At 41.9% G+C, this 16886-nt stretch overlaps 3 protein-coding genes across 5 annotated transcripts; 2 read left to right on the top strand and 1 right to left on the bottom strand.

Moving 5' to 3' along the window:
• The first annotated feature begins 1010 nt into the window (after positions 1 to 1010).
• On the top strand, positions 1011 to 4999 carry TUB3 (tubulin beta chain). The gene is made up of 3 exons (XM_010062769.3): positions 1011 to 1575; positions 3641 to 3910; positions 3999 to 4999. Exons 1-3 carry the CDS (start codon positions 1176 to 1178, stop codon positions 4670 to 4672), a joined length of 1344 nt encoding a protein of 447 aa, XP_010061071.1. The 5' UTR covers positions 1011 to 1175; the 3' UTR covers positions 4673 to 4999.
• Positions 5000 to 5159: 160 nt separating this feature from the next.
• On the bottom strand, positions 5160 to 7887 carry LOC104448848 (protein IWS1 homolog A). Its single transcript, XM_010062768.3, has 4 exons — positions 7218 to 7887; positions 6851 to 7012; positions 6675 to 6745; positions 5160 to 5766 (listed from the first exon to the last, which is right to left on the bottom strand). Exons 1-4 carry the CDS (start codon positions 7614 to 7616, stop codon positions 5457 to 5459), a joined length of 942 nt encoding a protein of 313 aa, XP_010061070.2. The 5' UTR covers positions 7617 to 7887; the 3' UTR covers positions 5160 to 5456.
• A 3485-nt stretch (positions 7888 to 11372) lies between these two features.
• On the top strand, positions 11373 to 14429 carry LOC104448846 (probable alkaline/neutral invertase B). 3 transcript variants are annotated; one of them, XM_010062767.3, is made up of 5 exons: positions 11373 to 11535; positions 11897 to 12372; positions 12715 to 13146; positions 13280 to 13838; positions 14027 to 14429. In XM_010062767.3, exons 2-5 carry the CDS (start codon positions 11947 to 11949, stop codon positions 14320 to 14322), a joined length of 1713 nt encoding a protein of 570 aa, XP_010061069.1. In that variant the 5' UTR covers positions 11373 to 11535; positions 11897 to 11946; the 3' UTR covers positions 14323 to 14429. The 3 variants fall into 3 exon arrangements, with proteins under 3 accessions (XP_010061069.1, XP_010061068.1, XP_010061067.1); XM_010062766.3 differs by having other exon boundaries at positions 11373 to 11539; XM_010062765.3 differs by having other exon boundaries at positions 11374 to 11666.
• The last annotated feature ends 2457 nt before the right edge of the window (positions 14430 to 16886 follow it).

Below are 16886 nucleotides of genomic sequence, written 5' to 3'. Positions count from 1 at the left end.
CACCTCGACCTACTCTTGAGCTCTTTCATAGCAAATTTTAAAATGCACGTTCCCCAACATACATGGGACGACTCATCTCGATGTACTCAGTTCTTTCGTAAGTAAATTGCGAAACAGTTCTTTCGTAAGCAAATTCTGAAATGCAAGATCCACGACATTGAATAGCAGTAGATCGCATGGCTTTCTTTCCCCACCTGCGGTGCACATGGTGTCACAGTGCAGAAGATCAAGCGAAAATCCGGGGGTGCAGCATCGCGGCGATCTTTTATTTAGTTTTTGCCTGAAATGAGAAACCTCATGAACTGGTGTACCATCTCGTCCGCACATGCATCCCACATGACCGCCTTGTCCATATGCTCCCACTTCCCTCGACATATAGGCTCCCCGCTTTCTCTCTCTCTCTCTCACACACACACACATTCATTCGTATTATAATACCGTTCCCGCGGATCTGGTGTAATTTCTGGCGTGCAACCGGTCACAAAAGCCCAACGACATTCACGAGCCATCAATCTACAGCAGGTCTCCTGTAGATCTAACCAAACCTTATGATTCTCGCATATTGAATATACATTGACGGGCATGGTCTTTGTCTCACATTGATTGGATAATGGGTCTTAGAGGTTCTTTATATTAATATAATATATTTTCACCTATCAATTTAAACTTTGAAATTAAATTTTCTCACCTTTCGCAAATATATGTGCGGCTCTTGGTATTGAAGTACTGGACTTTTTGACACATCTTTTACCATTGGATGTGAGTAATGCGTGTGGTTAGACTTAACTTTGTAAGTGATTTGTCCAAGGCGTCACGCATATGTGTAAGAAAAACACATCATACAGGGACAATGGACATAAATTATTAAACGTAGAAGCAAGTCGAACTTCGGTTATGGTTGGAACCGGGATCCATCTGGACTGTCGAATTCTCGACGGGGCGTGTAGTAACCGTTACATCCGACCTATTTGAAAGACATCCTCTGCACTGTAATAACCTCCTCTCCTTTCTACTCCTCTGTCATTCTCATTTTAACCGCCAATCTTTCTCTCTCTCTCTCTCTCTCTCTCCTTCTCCATATAACTGCCGTCGGACCAACGAGAGCAGGCGCACCCACCAACCTTCCATCTCCATCCCCATCGAAGCTCTGCAACTTTCCGGGGAAAGAAGAGAAGATGAGGGAGATCCTGCACATCCAGGGGGGCCAATGCGGGAACCAGATCGGGTCCAAGTTCTGGGAGGTCATCTGCGACGAGCACGGCATCGACCCCACCGGTAAGTTCACCGGCGACGCCTCCTCCGACCTCCAGCTCGAGCGCATCAACGTCTACTACAATGAGGCCTCCGGCGGCCGCTACGTCCCCCGCGCCGTCCTCATGGACCTCGAGCCCGGCACCATGGACAGCATCCGCTCCGGCCCCTTCGGCCAGATCTTCCGCCCCGACAACTTCGTGTTCGGCCAGTCCGGCGCCGGCAACAACTGGGCCAAGGGCCACTACACCGAGGGCGCCGAGCTCATCGACGCCGTCCTCGACGTCGTCCGCAAGGAGGCCGAGAACTGCGACTGCTTGCAAGGTGCGTTTCCTCGCTTCTAGGGGGAGCGCTCGTATACTCGTTGTCCGAACATGCGTTGTTTCCACCTGCGTATTGCTCGAGATCTGATCATCCGATCGCTACTAGCATTTCCCGAAATTCGATCTTCGCAATGCCGGTTTCGGTCATGCGCATTGGATCGGATCTCTCGTTGTGTTTGAATATTTTCGCGTGAGCTGAGGAGACGTGCTGAACAACCACAACCCATTCTGTGATCTCTGTCGCCCATCAAGACTTCTCATTTCATGCATTTTCATGATTCAAGCAACCACGATCATACTTCCAATTCATCCTACGTTTGAATCATCATTTGCTTCGCAATGCATATCTCAGCGAACGATTATGTTTGTTCTGCCGTGCTACAAATCTGTACGCAGTCTTCCCTCGAACAGTCCTATTTTCTTTAGATTTCGATTCCGGGTTTTCTTAGGATTGATCGCAACACGGCCTGTTAGGTGAGGAAAAGGATGAGATGGGCGATCCGATTGGACCGCTGGATCTTCTAGGACAGGAACGGGAGCTAGACAGCTAATGCTCGAGTGATGATAGGTAGCAGGGCCGTCGTTGTCAAGCTCTGCAGTAGTTTCAGGGAGCCATGATGCGCCCAGAGGCTAGCCACCGACGTTAGGCCTCGGGCAATAATTGCCCATCTTTATGGAATGAGACAAACTTTCCCTTCCCTGGCCTTTCCCTTCAAGCAAGCATTTTTAATTCTCGTCATGACTGTTTAAAGTAAATAATGGCGATTAGCCTTTTGGGGGTCCTGGTGGGGAAAAAGATGGGAGCTTGTGGGACAAGGGCCGGCTCGATGATGAAGCTTTCTTGGTACATGTTGGTGGGCCTTGTCTTTGTCTCACCTGTTGAGCTTGTTTGCTCATGCTTTTTGTCCATGAGTGAGACTCGCGTGCACTATAATAATTCCAGAAAGACAGCTAGCTATCTCTTCCCAGAGAGACGGATGACTGGGATGGCCCATCTTCCTGTTGTGCCGACGAGGACCCGGTTAAGAAGCGCTTAGATCAGACAAGGCGTGCATATTAAAGTTCGACGTGTAAAGTCACATAATTTGTAATTGTTTAGGTACGGACAGAGAAACCCTCTTGATCTTCTGTTTTCCTATCAAACGCCTCACTCTTTTGGGACGTTTATCGGCTTCATTGAATGGCATTCCCGTTTCTAAGACTTCTTTTTCGCTTTGTAAAGATGTTGATGACAACAATGCATGATATGGGACAAACTAACATATAAGCTGAATCTGATTATCAGAAACATGAAGCAACTGCTCTCTTATGTACTTGAGTTAGAATTTGGCATTTGGGTTAGCCTGACAATTAGAATTGTAGATTTTCATCGAATCAAAATAAAATCTTACGTTAGTTGGAGCTGCAAGTTAGTCCTTAGTGAGTGTTAAGTGTTCCGTGATTAAAGAATACAGGACTGGAATTTTAATAATGATAACAAACGAAGCATATGATTACACCTTGCTCTCTGTGTTGCCTGATGCAAATAGTCTGTCATGGCTATCTTTCTCAATGCTTCCTACTAGTTTTTCATTGTTGATCAACACAATTGAGGAGTACTGATGGTGTCCCAGTTAGCCTCCGTGGAAAAGACATTTTTGAATCTTCTAATTCTTTAGAGTTGCTTTCTAGAATTTTATCATTCATCGCTGATCTGGATCTGCATGTTTATTTAGTGCATCTCTCCTCGCTCAAGCACATCTCTGAATCTTCTAATGTGGTTGTTCTTTTGCAAACATTAAGTTTGTAAGAATGTAACCATTATACCAGTCTAAGTTCCACTGGCTCTTATCCCATTAAGTTGCTGCAGACCATGGTCCATGGCAAGTCAGAATTCACATTAATCCAATCTGTCTTTTGAAGTTGGCACTGACACAACAGATCTCTCTCTCTCTCTCTCTCTCTCTTGATGGATACCATCCGTGATGCTCCAATCGTAGTGGCTGAGCGCAAATGTTGTAGTTGTTACGCAGATTCTAAGTTCTACAGAGGTTTATACTCATCATTTGTTTTTCTTTCCCTCTCAGGTTTCCAAGTATGTCACTCACTAGGAGGAGGCACAGGTTCGGGTATGGGAACTCTCCTGATTTCAAAAATCAGAGAGGAGTATCCCGACAGGATGATGCTTACATTCTCTGTCTTCCCTTCACCAAAGGTGTCTGACACAGTCGTGGAACCATACAATGCCACCCTCTCAGTGCATCAGTTGGTCGAGAATGCAGATGAATGCATGGTTCTTGACAACGAAGCACTCTATGACATTTGCTTCAGGACCTTAAAGCTTAGCACTCCAAGCTGTGAGTTCCATTTGTGAATTATCCGTGCACACGGAAAGATATCAGCTCCTATGATTCTAAAATTTGCTTTCTGAATTCTGTGTCACAGTTGGAGACCTAAATCACTTGATCTCTGCCACCATGAGTGGAGTGACATGCTGCTTGAGGTTCCCTGGCCAGCTGAACTCTGATCTCCGCAAATTGGCTGTGAACTTGATTCCATTCCCACGCCTTCACTTCTTTATGGTTGGCTTCGCTCCACTCACATCTCGTGGCTCTCAGCAGTACATCTCCCTCACTGTTCCTGAGCTGACTCAGCAAATGTGGGATTCCAAGAACATGATGTGCGCAGCCGACCCCCGCCACGGTCGATACCTCACAGCCTCTGCAATGTTCAGGGGGAAGATGAGCACAAAAGAGGTGGACGAACAGATGATCAATGTGCAGAACAAGAACTCATCCTACTTCGTGGAGTGGATCCCTAACAATGTGAAGTCCAGCGTGTGCGACATCCCACCAAAGGGCCTGAAGATGGCGTCCACGTTTGTGGGGAACTCCACTTCGATTCAGGAAATGTTCAGGAGAGTGAGTGAGCAATTCACTGCCATGTTCAGGCGCAAGGCATTTTTGCACTGGTACACTGGTGAAGGGATGGACGAGATGGAGTTCACCGAGGCAGAGAGCAACATGAATGATCTTGTGGCTGAGTATCAACAATATCAGGATGCCACCGCTGACGATGAGGCAGAGTACGAAGAGGGAGAAGAGGCCTACGAGGACTGATGTTTCAGAAGTTCTTCAATCATTTCTACTTGTATTGAGTTTCGTACATGGATGTATTTCCTGTATCTGTTGCTGTTGCTTATGTCCGTGTTTGTCTAAATTCTTTTGCCATGTTGTTTCCCAAGACTTTGGAGCTCCTGGTTAATCGTTCTGCGTTTTTAATTGAGTTTAGCATTCCAGACAAGAAAGGCCGCCAATTGTTCTTGTATCTTCACTTGCAGGCGAGTAAAGCCATGTACGCGTTAGTTTTCGTATAGCCAATGTGATGTATAAGTCATGAGTCACGTTGAGATAACATTGATATGGAGTTTGGAAAGCTGTTGCTTACACATGTTTTATGGCCGGTTACTGAGAATCCGAGTCAAGTTTATCCTTCAGAAAGCGTGCTGCTATAACAATCCTCACACTCAAATAGAGATTGCCATATGAGCTACTATTTCATCGTCGCAAGAAATTATTGGCACAAACATGGTTGAGAGAGAAAGAAAGGGAGGAAAAGCCCTTGATCACCAATATCGATCCATGATTTCATCAGTCACTTCTTCAGATCCTACCAGTACAATATGAACTACACGGCACATAAGCAATAGCTCACCGACTTAAGCTGAATCAAAGAACTTGTTTTGTTGACAATCAATCTCTTTCAATGCAAATTGAGATCTGTGAACTAAAATATCGAGAAACTTCCTGATGAAAGAAAGCACTGAAGAGCTAGATCTGTCTGAAGTAATGTTGGATCAAGCTCAACAATAAAAGATGATAAAAGCAGCTAAGAACGAAAGAACTAATTACCAGTTCTCTGTCTCTTTGTTTTAGAAATAACAAAGTCGTCATCTGAATCTTCGCCACAGCTACTGTCTTCATCCTTGGGCTTCTTGGGCTGCTTCGACAATACTTTGACATCCGTTGTCTTCTTTTTGGAATACACTGAAGAAGACAGATCTTTCTTCTTGATGGACATGGTTTGAGAGCTTCTCTGAACTGATATGGCAGATTTTGCAGGGGAACTATGTTTTGGAGCTTGGCCCTTCCTCTGTTTTTTCTCGAAAACCTTCTTTGCCTCATCTTTGGGTAGCAACCCAGACTCCATCATCCTGCAGTAGCCAGAATTATCCTTCTCTCCAAATGGACATGAAAAATTGAAATTGCAAACACAGAAAAAGAGTATCTATACAGACAAAAGATCTAATACATACCTAAAATCCTAAAGATACCACCATATATCTATGATCCTCTGGAGTAAGCTAGACTATCAGTGCTTTACTGCATGAACAGATAGCAGGGCACATCGCACTCATAAGCATGAGCATTGAATATCCACCAGTCAAAACCAACATAACATCCACAATGCTATATCTGTCCTCCGCCATCATAACCGGAGGTATGTCTTGCCACAATGTGCAAAAATAGCTTGTGCTTATTAGAAATATGGTAGACTATCAAGTACTCAAATAACCTCAGAATTCCAGTATACTCATTATGTTAGCTAACTTTCTCAATTTCTGTTGTGCAAGGGGTAACATTGAGTAGGTCTCTGATAAAGCCACCAGCAAAGGTACCGTTAGTTCATTAAGAAACAATCATCTTTATACCTATTGATTTGGGTATCACAAGGAAATTTACACTACAGGAGCCACTGATGCCCTAATCACTGCCCATTAATTCTAACTAAATGGGTTGCTCTTCTCACAGAAATACACCTGATCACGCCCATTTCCTCATTTTCCAGGTCCTCATCAAAGGCCAGCAACTTTACGTTGCCAGAAGAAAAAGAATAGACAGGATCATTCAGACAGGATAAACAGAAACTGCAGAATCCAACTGATGTTACCTATTGGCAATTCTCTCTTGTCAATTAGAATCATACTGCCAAAGCACAATTACCTCGATTGCATAAACATGGAGCCACAAATATGAACTAGCTAGATTCATACCCAAACTTTCCAATCACATTTAACACTATTTTACTTCATACAAACAAACATATGGAATAGACATTCACCAGAATTGCGCCATCTCACTGCGGGGAACTTGCTTGTGCAGCGACTCATAGAAAATCCTCAGTGGGTCTCTCTGCAAATCCAGATAACAATGTGAACTACCACCTTTATCTGGGAAAATCCAGTCAACTTTCATCACACAATATGAACGAAATTCACAAGGACAAAACAGCTATACCTCTTCGGGAGGATCGCGCTTCTGGCCAGGCAAATCGTAGACCTTCTTCTCCCTCTTCTTCCCAGTTTCCACCTTCGATACAACCACGCTCCTCTTCCGCTTCACTTCAACTTTAACCGTCTTAACATCCTCTTGCTTGACTTTCTTCTTCACATTCACTTCCTTCAACCAAAAAAAAGGAAAAAACAACCAACTAATAAACCAATCCAACATCAACCTTTCATCAGCACCTCACTCTAGCACAGAAGCTGAGACCAATTTATCCTCTCTTTTTTCTCTCTCCCTATACAATTGCAACGATTCAGCAAACCAACCCACAAAGCAATCATCTTTCGAGACCAACCCTAACCCCAGAACGAACACATACCTTATCAACCTTGACATTGGCCAACTTCCTCGTAATGGGCTTGTCATCATCGTCGTCGTCCTCTTCCTTCACCTTCTCTTCCCTCTTCAAGCTACTCAACTTCCTCGAAATGGGCTTGTCATCGTCGTCGTCGTCTTCCTCCACCTTCTCCTCCTTCTTCAGCTTAACCGCCCTAAACCCAGGACCGGAGACCCCCTTCTTCTTGTCGGGGCCGTCGCCGGAGTAGCCACCGGCGGCCTTGGGGCGGGGCTTGGAAGAAGAGGCGGGGGCGGCATTGAGGGCCCTGTTCTTCCTGTCCTTGAGCATGGAGCCCAAGCTCATCCCGTCCTCGTCCTCGTCCCTCGCCAACTGGGCCGCCGCCGCCACAGTCGCCGCCGCCTTCGCGTCCTCCGACGGCATCGCTGCGCTCTACTCGTTCTCCCGCCCCTCCGCGGTGGACGAAGGAAGCGAAATCGAGATGGGTCCCTCTCCTTTCCTCCCGGGGAAAAATGGCTTTTTTCTTTTTCTGCTGGAAAAGGATGCGGTGAGCTTGGAAGCGAGGGTGAAGGAGGAGTACGACGGCGACGACGACGACGACGACCGGAACGACGGATGCGGCGCCGTTTTGCCGATTCTCCTTCTCCTTTCTCTCCCCACCGTTTGTTGGGTAAAGTTCAAGTTCTGTCTTTTTCCTTTTATTTTTCCGAGCGGAAAAAAAGGTGGAAAAAGGAGAGGAAGAGGACGGATTTTAATCAGATCGGACGGTAAGGTGTGCCCTGAAAGAGTTGGGCCTGTCCAATGGGCCTGATCGCCATGTTGGCTTGGGCCCATTCATCTCTCTCTCTCTCTCTCTTTAATCTTGTATATTGGTTCAATGTATGATATCATTCTTGTAGTTTTAATTGAACGGTTCAATGTATGATGTCATTCTTGTAGTTTTAATTCGTTCAAGGTGATATTTGATGATTTCATATTCACTTGGTTTTTTTCCTTAATTTTAGTCCCTATCCTTTTATGGGCTTTCTTTACATTTAATGGTATAGTTGATTAAAAAATAAAACTCCCTCTCTTGTTGGTTGTAACTTTCTTTGCAACTTATTGACCTAATACCCTAAAAAAAAAATATTATAGCTTTAGCTTAAATCTCAATTCTATCATAAACTTGTTATTGTCTCGCCAAATAAAACAACTACTTAGGGTCAAGTCCCAATTCTATGTAGACTTTTTTTTTTTTTTTTTGTCCCATAAAAAACCACCAACTTTAACTTGAGTTTCATATTTGCCCTAATACTTGTTAACCTTCTGTCCAAAATCACCCTTAGTGATTATACATGGTATTTCCACATCATTATTCTAGTTTTTCCTCAAACATCACATATAAGAAGACATCTTTTGGAATTAGCCCAAACAACATTTTCTTGAATTTGAAATTTGGGAAAAACTAGAGCACTTGGGTTAGCTTTCTTTAATTACTCTACTCTTTCAGAGAGTCTTTTTTCATCTCATTTGGAGATCTTTAATTTTGCACTTGGTTTTCAATCTCTCTCGGGGGTCTTCCATTCATCACAATTGTAGAGTTGACACTTTGAGAACTCACGCTTAAGACATTTCGCTCAGGACACACGAACCGCTTACACTTGGGAACTTTCCATCTCTCCATTGCCAATAAGAATTTTTGGATGGAGGGTTAACGGGAGCAAATTTAGGACTCAAATTAAAATTGGTGGTTTCTTAAAATTTCTTATTAGTTTTATTAATATATTGATTAAATTTTAACAATTTTTGTTTTTAATTTTTATTGTTGACAATTATATTTATGACACGAATGTTTTCGTTTATTTTATTTTCCTCCTTTGTCTCTATTAGGTAAAAAAGACACTTCCTTAAGAAAATGAGCTGAAGTGCTTTATACTCATTGCAAGAATTGTTTTTTTTTTTATAGGTGGTTTACGGCCTAGAGGCTACCTAAGCCATTAGAGAATTTTTACCATCAAGTATTTTCAGCCAATGGAGAGCCAATTATGTAACCTCTATAATTTCTTAATCATCTCTACATAAGGACTTCCTAAAGGTTATAGAGCGTGTGGGTAGAGGCTCAAGTCCGTGGTCTTGATAAAAAATATACCGGCCCCATTGGTTCTCCCGTCCACACCCCCCCTTACAGGGGGTAGGGGAACCAGCTTGGATCCCCGTGAAGCCTTCCCGGCTAAAACACGCTAGCATGGTTTAGGGAAATGAAAGGTTCGGGGGAGAACTCCCCCGGGTGAACGGACGGACTTCACGGGGATCCAGGCTGGTTCCCCTACCCCTCGTCAAGGGGGTGTGGACAGGAGAACTAATGAGGCCGGTATATTTTTTATCAAAACCCCGGACCCGAGCCTCTACCCAGACTTTCCTAGTGGTCAGAGCCTTTTAAGGACCTGCTCAGGTCCAAAACCTGGTTCTTATGTGTTTTTCGGGGGGCAAGATTTTCCCCCCAACCTGTATCTTTTTCTTCCCCAGGAAGGGAAATACCCTCGTATGGCCTTTGGGCCCGGAGAATGCTCGGGAGGCACGGCATTTACCCCAGCCGCATGGGAGCTTGTTATCAGGGTTGTCCCCCCCGGAGCGCTGTAGTTTCATCTCTACATAAGGACTCCCTAAAGGTTATTGACGGTGTGGTTTAAGAAAGTAAATGTAGTCAATATGTTGTACTATAGTGCGTGATTTTATTTTCCACTATGTTCTGTTTGATCATAAGTTATATTCTACGTTCTTCTTGATTCATTATGGCAATATGCATTCAAAAATCTACTCCAATTTTGGTTCAAGTGTCCTTGCACAATTGTATTTAATTGGGAAAATTACTAAAAAGAATTATAAACATATTGCACTTGTACCAATTCAATGATAAACCTTTCAAGTTTATCAATTTAGTCTAAAACAATTTGACTATTTGCCAATTTAATTTTAAATCTTTTAATTATGCCCATTTGTTGTCGAAATTTGTGCCAATTGAGTCATTAATATTTTGGCAGTTTGCCAATTTATTTTTTTAGCTAATTTTGGCAAAAAAAAACAAAAAAAAACATTGACATAGCATTCAGTAAATGATGGTTGTTCTACGAAACAAGATTGATGCTAACGTAGACGATTTTTGTAAATTTTGTAATTTTTTTCCTCTTTTTGGCCTTAGCCTCACTAGAAATAAAGAAAAAAGAAAAAAATCAGATAACTTTTAAAAAATTGCAAAAGTTTGTCCATTTCATTACTGGCCATGCCATCTAGGGTGAATGGTGTTAACTAATCTATGATGTTAACGATTTCTAGTCAAAATTAATCAAAATGACTAAATTAAAAAATCATCAAAATATTTAAGACTAAATTGGTAAAATGTTAAGAGATTTAAAATTCAATTGACACAGTTGAAAGATTTTAGAATTAAATTAGCATAAATGTAATAGGTAATTGACATAAATGTAATAAATTTAATTTTTTTTGGTAATGTTCCCTATTTAATAATTGCATCTAAAACATCCGGTTTTGGTTGATAAATTTTATGTAGCATCGAAATATAATATTCTCGATTTTTTTTTCGTTAGATATCGGCACGCCTTCCGCAAAGCTAGGGTCTTAGTTTGGCCGGCTCAAGCTGCCTCAAATATTATTGGGTGGTCTTCTTTATATTGTCATCCCTAGTTTCCTGCTGCAATCAAAATAATATTTATCTTATGAAGCAAAAATCATTTCTTTTTCAATCTATGAGGGATTAATCTATATATTCTATGTATTTATATCAGTCAAGATAGGAAACACTCCATTCTAGAGTAAGGTGAAAATAAATATCTTGGTTTATCCTATCCGTCCATCTTGAGGAAATGTTAAATAAATGAAATATCAATTTTGGCAGAATAAAATCAAAGGGCTGAAAAAATCAAGTGAAAGTTTTGGTTTTTTTGCGACTGCTACGGAATCTCCTGTTCACAGTTTATCGTATGCATCCTCAACGAATTGTATAGCTGACAAATTCCGAATCGCGTCGTGAAGATTCAATGGTTTAGTTCGGTAAAAGGCACGTCACCATCAGCCCTCTAAAGTCATCGCTCACGAAAAGATACCTTCATGACCTGACCAAAAGCAGCTTTCAGCTTGCCGACAAATGCATAGCCTTTATTACGGTTCCGAACGCATCGCCTCCTAGCTTTCTTTGAGACAAAGGGACAAAACACTTGGGAGGTCATCCCAAACCACTCGTCGGACAAACCGAGATAATCCCTATGGGATCACCTTCCTCTCCGTGTTAGCATAAGATGTTATGAGAATTTAGGGCATTGCTTGTACGATGCTGTTCATGGAATAGGCAGGTTTCTTTCATTCTTTTGGAGCCTCCAAATTTCGTTCTTAGCTTTTGCTGGGTGATCAACTGTTCAAAGGAAGATTCTTGTTGGTTCCCTGTTGCACGTTGTGCCCCGTCATCATTGATTCATTTTGGTATGTAATTAGCTCATGTTTATGCCGATAAGCGAGTAAAGAATCCATATAATGCGGAAGTTACGTGTAGTAGGCACCGAGAGATTGGTAGTCAAAATTCGACACTCATTTCAATCTGTTTCTGCTAAATTGCCTGGAAGCATCTAATTGCTGTTTTCTGCTTCAAGTTCGAAGGAGATATCTCCACCACATTCACCGTCAAGTTGTTTGTTGCGTGTTGATAAATGCAGGTTTTAGAAGCCTCAAGTTGTTTCTTGGTCACTATCGAGAGAAATCAAGGATGTCCTCAATTGCCACGGACGTGTCGATGAATGGAAGCATGGGAAATCACGACACCACCAACTCAATCTTTGAGATTGATGACTCCGATATTTTGAAGTTAATGGACAGGCCAAGGCCAGTCAACGTGGAGAGAAAGAGGTCGTTTGATGAGAAGTCCTACAGTGAGATGTCGATCACTTTATCGCCTCGTCCTTCTTATAGGATGGCTGATAGCTTTCACATGCTAGACCATCATGAGTATGTATACTCTCCAGGAAGAAGGTCAGGCTTTCACACTCCGAGATCCGAGAGTTACTACGAGACACTCCCTATGATTGCTGATGCATGGGAAGCCCTGAGAAGGTCTGTGGTTCACTTCCGGGGGCAACCTGTTGGGACTATTGCAGCTCTGGATCATTCTGTAGAAGAACTGAACTATGATCAGGTGAATGTGCTCTCCTCTGCTCTGAAATTGTCAGTTCACTAAGAAGTCAAAACAACAATATCAATGGAGTTCTACTGTGAATCCACAATACATATTCATAAGCTCATCTGTCATAATATTCTAAATACCCGATGTTATTGGCAAAAGAGTTGCAGATTGTGGGCGTATGGCCTATTGACATGTCCTTACTTTGTGTCGTTGATCTGAACAATTCAAAAGCAATATGAATTTGAACGTTGACATGTTCTACCACGATTCCCAATCCTGCCTGTCTATTCCTTGTGCTCAAGCCTTCCTTAGAATATGAGTATGAGAAAAATATCGCGTTTGTCTACTTGGCAGGTCTTTGTTAGGGACTTTGTCCCAAGCGCACTGGCGTTTCTGATGAATGGCCAGACAGAAATAGTGAAGAATTTCCTCCTCAGAACCCTTCACCTCCAATCACGAGAGAAGATGGTTGACCAGTTCAAGCTAGGGGAAGGGGTAATGCCCACTAGCTTCAAGGTGATCCATGATCCGGCAAGGAATCACGAGACCTTGACCGCAGACTTTGGCGAGAGCGCAATAGGGAGAGTAGCCCCGGTGGACTCGGGATTCTGGTGGATCATATTGCTCCGTGCATATACCAAGTCCACAGGTGATTCATCCTTGGCAGAACTGCCCGAGTGCCAGAGGGGCATGCGCCTTATCCTGAGCTTATGTCTCTCGGAAGGCTTCGACACTTTCCCGACGCTGCTCTGTGCGGACGGATGCTGCATGATTGACAGGAGAATGGTTGGTTTCTTTTATTTTCCCTTTGTTCAAATGAGGCTATGTTTACTAATAGCTAGTATGTTTGTTGAAGACATGTACTGTTGGATCGTCCTTATTATGAACTGATTTTTTGATTCTCTCTCTGCAATGTTAGGGTGTATATGGGTATCCGATTGAAATCCAGGCCCTCTTTTTTATGGCACTCCGATGTGCCCTAGTCTTGCTTAAGCAAGAAGGTGAGGGCAAGGACTTGGTGGAGAGGATTGTGCAGCGCCTCCACGCGCTGAGCTACCACATGAGGAACTATTTCTGGCTGGACCTGAAGCAGCTCAATGACATATACCGGTACAAGACCGAGGAGTATTCTCATACGGCGGTCAACAAGTTCAACGTGATGCCCGATTCTCTTCCTGATTGGGTGTTTGATTTCATGCCAAGTCGCGGTGGTTACTTCATTGGGAACGTGAGCCCAGCGAGGATGGATTTCCGGTGGTTCTGCTTGGGCAACTGCGTGGCCATTTTGTCGTCCCTAGCGACCCCTGAACAGTCTGCAGCCATAATGGATCTGATAGAAGAACGCTGGGAAGAGCTGGTAGGCGAGATGCCGCTGAAGATATGCTATCCGGCTATAGAAAGCCACGAATGGACGATCGTCACAGGATGCGACCCGAAGAATACTCGGTGGAGCTATCATAATGGAGGGTCTTGGCCAGGTGAGTATGCTCTTGGTTCCCTAATGGCCAAGAACTACAAGTTGCAAAAGACCACACAAATGCTTTGAAAAACCAACCTTCTTTCACAACACACGTGACTTGCAACAAACAAGACTAATCAGCTATTTCTTGACCTTCTCAAATATGTTTCAGAATTGAGTGTTCTTTTTCCTAATTGGTTGGTGCAGTGCTTCTCTGGCTCCTCACGGCGGCGTGCATCAAGACCGGGCGCCCACAAATAGCAAGGCGTGCCATCGAGCTCATTGAGAGCCGGTTGTCAAAGGACCACTGGCCTGAGTACTACGATGGGAAGCTTGGCAAGTACGTTGGGAAGCAGGCCCGGAAGTTCCAGACCTGGTCCATCGCCGGTTACCTGGTGGCCAAGATGATGCTCGAGGACCCGTCTCATTTGGGAATGGTCTCGCTCGAGGAAGACAGACAACTGAAGCCCCTACTGAAGAGATCTGCTTCTTGGACCTGTTAACCGCATATATGTTCCCTCCAGAAGTCCAGGAGCTTTATGATACAGCTTATTCATAGTACGAATTCATGAACATTTGTGAAGACCGATGTAATAAATTGTTTCGGTGACAAATAATGGACATGGGTTACTTTACCAAATGTAAATGCCATCACATGAATGGACCGGTTCTCAATTATCTGTTCCTCTACATTCACAGGATCACTGCATCCGCACGAGCACTACCAAAGCGAAGTTGCTGCGGTTTTTGGCGTTCTGTCAGTAATGAGATGAAAGCTTGTGGGGTCCGGTTTAGGAAATACTTTCTTGTTATCACCTCATCTAGCGTTGCAAGATACAAGGGAAGGATACAAACTGACGCAACAGATCTAAGAGACTATTTGCCTCAACCTCTTTTATATATATATTTATATATATATATATATATATATAACCTCAAATTTACACCCGCATGCAATATTTATCTTAAACTTTATACTCATGTGATATATTTACCCAAGACTGTTTTTAATAACATAAAAAATCTAGACTTATATTTATGTGATATATTTATCCAAAACTTTTTTCTTACGACACTAACCACACATTTACTCCCTGTCAAGAGGTTTTTTCCTTTCTCTTCCTCTTTTTTTCTCTTCCTCCTTCATCTTCACTACCGCTACCGCCTTTACTATTGCCATAGCCACCATCACCAAACCAATGAAGAAGACGAAGGAGGAAATTGAAAAAAAAAAAACCTTAAAATATATATACACACAATGAAGTGACATGCTTTTGCCATGTGAGTGCCACCTTGGCATCATTTGTTTTCTATCGTCTACGTGGGTAGCCACATAAGATTTTTAGCAGCATTCTTTAACGGAATTTTGAGAGGGTAAATTTTTCACACAAAAAGAAAGATGCGATCCTAAGTTTTTTTTTTTGTTTTTGTTTTTCTTTAGAAACATCGAGTGAGTAATTGTGGTTAACTTTTTCCCTTTTATCTGGATGTCCTATTTATTTTAACTGAAACTTTATTGTGTTTGATTAAAAATACATAAAGCTTAATAAAGAACGAGTATAGAAAAAGGCTTATTTTTAGATCAAGATAATATTATTTTTTTTTTTTGAATTTTTCTATAGATAGCGTTTGTATAGAATTTGATTGATTCTAATCTTTCGAAGAAATTCCATATTGTTGAAATAGCTTATGTTATCCTTACATCACACTAACAATGTATTTCTCATAAGGAAAATAAAAGTAAGTTTTTCTTCAATAATAGATGATAATTTTCAGCTCAGTTTTAAATTTAGGGAAACACCAAAGAAATGTTATTATTTTCCATGAAAAAATGACTTGCTAGAAGATATTTTCCTAAGAGGTTAAATTTTTCATACAATAAGCATAGCCTTATGTGACATCTTGAATTTTCTACTTTTGACAATAGTATTTGATATGATTTTCTGTTCCAATTATATTAGTTATATTAATTGTAGAAATGGATTGATATGCTCTAAATTCATATTTTATGATGTTCAAGTTTCAAATTTATTGAATTGATATTTTCCTGATTTTGATATCTTTAATCAATGATTCAAAATATTTTCAGACTCACGAATGTTCAAAATAAGATAATCAGGATGAAAATATTTTTAGATGCAAGAATGTTTTAGAATCAAATGTTCTAAACGAGAATTGATTTCCTAAATCCCTATTTGCCTTCAACTTACAAGTCACTTCTCTTTTCTCTACCAAAATTTTTAAACTTATGTTTTGATTTGAGAAATTGAACTTGGCTAACTATGAGATCATGTATTACATCATTCATGACAACTTCCATTAGGGCGCATTTGGTAACAATTCCGTTCTAGGAAATAATTTTTGACCAAAAATAATTTTTTGTTTTGTTTTTGTTCCCGAGAACAATTTCTAAGTATGAGAACGCACTTGCTAACTATAAAAATTTCTATTCCTAGGATAGAAATGTCTTTGGTAGAATTGTATAATTTTGTTGTTTCTTTGTTTTTTTTTAAAAATATTTTTCCTTTTTTTCTTTTTTCTTTTTTCTCCTTCTTCCTTTCTTGTGGCCGGTCGTCGGCCAAGGCGGCGACCGATGACTGGTTGGGCGAGGTCCACCGAGCTCATTGGAGCCTCGCCAGGCCATCGGCAAGGCTCGGCCTCACCTTGGCCTAGCGAGGCTCGGGCCAACGAGCCTTGCCATGGCTCGGCGTCGCCGAGGACCGACGAAACTCTAGCGAGGTCGCTAGCCCTTGTCGGCCATGGCCGAGGCCGGCGATCGGCCAAAAGGAAGAAGAAGGAAAGAAAAGAGAAGAAGATAAAAGAGAAGAAAGAAGAAAAAAATTGTTCTCGGAAATAAGAAGCTATTTTTTGTTTCAAATCTATTCCTGGGAACAAAAATTTTACCAAACATGTTTCTATTCTTTTTTTCGTTCCCTAGAACAAAAAAACATAATTTTTTTTTCGAGGAACATAAATTATTTTTAACAAACAAGCCCTTAATTTACTTGGTCAATAAGGCTTAACTCTCATCCATTCATTTTGCTTAGGAAAGAAGACTTAATTCTCA

Source organism: Eucalyptus grandis, chromosome 6, assembly GCF_016545825.1.
Source record: "Eucalyptus grandis isolate ANBG69807.140 chromosome 6, ASM1654582v1, whole genome shotgun sequence".
NCBI classification, from domain to species: domain Eukaryota; kingdom Viridiplantae; phylum Streptophyta; class Magnoliopsida; order Myrtales; family Myrtaceae; genus Eucalyptus; species Eucalyptus grandis.
The sequence above is the reverse complement of the archived record's forward strand: the minus strand, read 5'-3'. Positions and strand labels throughout refer to the sequence as shown.